General features: G+C 35.1%; 1 protein-coding gene across 1 annotated transcript; it reads right to left on the bottom strand.

Annotated features, from left to right (window-relative positions):
- Window positions 1–1,153: 1,153 nt before the first annotated feature.
- On the bottom strand, window positions 1,154–2,883 carry LOC110727344 (intracellular protein transport protein USO1-like). The gene is made up of 2 exons (XM_021906907.1): window positions 1,996–2,883; window positions 1,154–1,530 (listed from the first exon to the last, which is right to left on the bottom strand). Exons 1-2 carry the CDS (start codon window positions 2,501–2,503, stop codon window positions 1,262–1,264), a joined length of 777 nt encoding a protein of 258 aa, XP_021762599.1. The 5' UTR covers window positions 2,504–2,883; the 3' UTR covers window positions 1,154–1,261.
- Between the last annotated feature and the right edge of the window lie 531 nt (window positions 2,884–3,414).

Here is a 3,414-nt window from a genome sequence, read left to right on the forward strand (position 1 = left end):
TATATGTCTTGTAAATATCATGTTTCTTTAAAATGGGACGTTTTTTTTTTTTATTGTGAAAAAATTATGTCTCTGTCTTTGCTCTCAACTCTTTGAGCCAACTTCTTTCGAGGTGTCTATCCTTATATATTGCTTACTATGCCGCATTGTTCCTTCTGCTGTTGGTCTATATTCTGAATGTAAAATTGCAGGATTTGCAGCTCAGATGCTTTGCCACACTTGAAAGAATTAGTTTAAGCAACTTATTTCAGAAGGAAGGTGGCTACTACTTCAGCCTCCATGATACAAATGATGTTATTCTTTGAAGTTTGAACACTATTTCCATTCAGTATTCCTCTTTTCTTAGTGTATACTAGTTTTTCTTTTGATGGATCATTCAATTTCATTCATCTTAAAAATATGTTACTCAAATTCTTCATTATTTTAAGTATGGATTCTTGACATTCGGACATGAATAGGACATTTGATCCTTTATTTTATTTTTTTACCAACATTACCAAATGGCCGAGTTGAAAACATATCCGACAGTGTTAGATAGGATAACCGACCAAGTCCGAGCAACAGAGTCTAAAAGTGAATATCACCTTGACATTAAGTGGTTTGTCATTTAGTATCCTCCTCCAATAATAGTAGTAACAAATAAAGCAAGGGACATAAATAGATTAATAAATAAATAAACCAGCATAATATAAGGTAAGAAAGATATGAGTTGCTTTCGGCTCTACATTGTTTCAGTGGTATTCTGAGCTGCACTTCCTAGTGTTCATATAACCTCAGTGAATGTTCATCTGGCATAGAAATAGTTAAGACCAAAAATAGGTGCTTTTCATATTATTCTCTTTTTTAAAGGCCTTGTACTTTTTTACTTGCACATTATTTTTTCTTCAGTTCGAGTAAGCAAATCTGTCACCTTGTTCATTCCCACTATTATTTGTTTTTTTCTTAGTCTCTCTCCGGCTTTTCAATTTATCGTACCCGTAATTGTTCATCGACACTTTAACATGGCAACAAATACTTGAACTTTCATAATTTGTTTAGAAATAATTGCACCATTTTTGACTTTCACATTACAGTATGACCATTAATTTTCCAGATACTGTACTTTATTTCAATTTAGGAGTCTGAAAGGTAGCTAAGCAAACAGCAACAAAGATTTGCAGATCAAACAACCGAAAATGAGTAAAATTTAGTATTAACAGAAACATTATCGCTTTGATTGGATACAATCTAAGATATTCCATTCCAAAATTCATATAATGTTCTAGTTTACAAACGCTAGCTTAGTAAAACGGATTGAAGACTTAGAGAGGTTTTTAACATGTGCAGAAGTTGCAACCTTATTATTACTATTGGTGCTCATTATTCTTAAACTTTGTCTCAGAATGTCCACTTCCCTTTTCCTCTTATATTCTTCATCTTCCATTGAAGCTAATTGTGCTTTTAACACTTGAATCGTTTCGTCCCTCGCTTTCAACTCCCGTTGAAGATCTTCCATCAATTCTTCTTCATCTGCTCTCCAGTTTAGTGTCCCTGGTTCACAATTTTAGAACTGTCAATTTACTGGTCTGATATAACCAAAATAAATTGTAACTTCTGGTTTGCAAATTACTCATTTGTTACTGCATCAATAACTGTATGCCCCACTCATTGCAGTTCTATTGAAGCTTTGCTACAAGTTGGACATGATCTTTATCATTTATTAACAAACAAAACAATTCATTGAAACAATTAAAATTTTATCATCGCAGTAGATGATGTTAGTGGTAAAGTCTTGCGAGTTGATACTCAAAACCCGAAATCAAACCTCATCATAGTCACCCCCTTTGTAGCTCTCTATATAATAAATAGAAAATGATTGAGAGGGCTCATACTTTTTTCTCAAATTAGGCTAATTTATTACTACTAATTCTGTTTTCAAGAAGCCAACATTAACTAGGCTGCTGAATTTCACAGAATATGATGAGAAAGAATGCTTAATTAAGGCGAAAAGTGTACCTTCATGTGTCCTTTGAATCAGATCATCAAGCTCATGCTTAATAGCAAGATACAACATCTTCCATTTTTCAACAGCCTCATCTCTTCTTGCTCTTTCTTCCCTCATCTGTTCCATCAGCGACAAGCTCGTAGCAGCAGCCGCAGCAGCAATATTACTACTATTACGACAATCTGTTGCCATTCCATCTGATGAAATTTCGCTCTTTCTTGCAATACCAATACCCCCCTCGGCCTCCTCTTCCATCTGTCTGATCCTCTCTTCGCGCTCTTCCAAGCTCTTCTTTAGCCCTTTTACCTCTTCCCTGAGCTTCTTTCGCTCTTTCTTCCACTCCGCTTCCCTGAACGCAAACACCATCAGTTCTTTCTCGTAAACCTCGGTCTCTTCCTCCCTCTGCTTCAATATTGCATTGATCTCCTGCTGCAGTAGCCTCATTTTCTGTATAAACATCCTTGGATCATTCTCCCATGCATAGTTCCCTCTTTTCGGCCTGCTCGAACACACCCCCATTTCGTCGAATTTCAGCCTCCTTTCTTTTATCTTCTGTTAGTAAGGTCTCCTTGTTTTCGGGTTTTTCAGGCTTTTGGGATCGGTGTCTGTCTGACAACTGCGCGCTGCGCGCTCTGAGTCTACGGTAGAGGCCTCTAGCACATAAATATTGTCAACATGTGCAGCCCATGGTGGAGGATGGAGAGAGTAAGAGTGAGATATGTGGTTGAGTTATAGTTGGGTTTTGGATGAGCAAAGACAAAGGGGGGTTTAAATGACATAAATTCTTAGCAGGAGAAAAGGGGGGCTTCTGTCACTGAATGAAAACAGTCTCCATATACTTTGTCCGATTCGTTTTCGGTTCTTTTTTCGGATTCACGTAAAATTTTGTTAAATTCACTCCAAAGGAGTTATACAGTTTTACAAATTTTTTTTATTAATCTACATATATAATAAAATTAAATTAAACATGATTATTATACGGCCTATAATAACATTAACTACTAATATGGTTTAAACTTTACAATTTAAATCACTTTCAAAATAAAATTAAATAAAAGGGATTTGATCATAACAGTCAAGCATAAGAATATAAATTGGTCTAGTATACTTCCAATAATTACACTCAAGTCCAAAAACTAAAACCAGTTATTATAAAATATAAATGAATAGTGACATTGTACGAACCCTTAATTGTAAGATTTCATTGTGTTAAAATTAAGATGGATCTCAACAGTGTATTTTGGTAGTTAGTGAGTTAAATTAATGGGTGTGCAATTATTACATAATAGAAGGCCCGTGAAAGAGGAGTGTCCCATGTTTAGAGAATTTTGTCAAATAATATTGGATGGAAGGATTTGTCACATGCATTTCAACATGTACACTTATTGATATAATGTAGTATTCACGGTAGTACGTCGTGTATTTGATGC

The sequence above is a fragment of the Chenopodium quinoa genome, unplaced genomic scaffold, assembly GCF_001683475.1.
Source record: "Chenopodium quinoa cultivar QQ74 unplaced genomic scaffold, ASM168347v1, whole genome shotgun sequence".
Classification (NCBI taxonomy): Eukaryota; Viridiplantae; Streptophyta; class Magnoliopsida; order Caryophyllales; family Amaranthaceae; genus Chenopodium; species Chenopodium quinoa.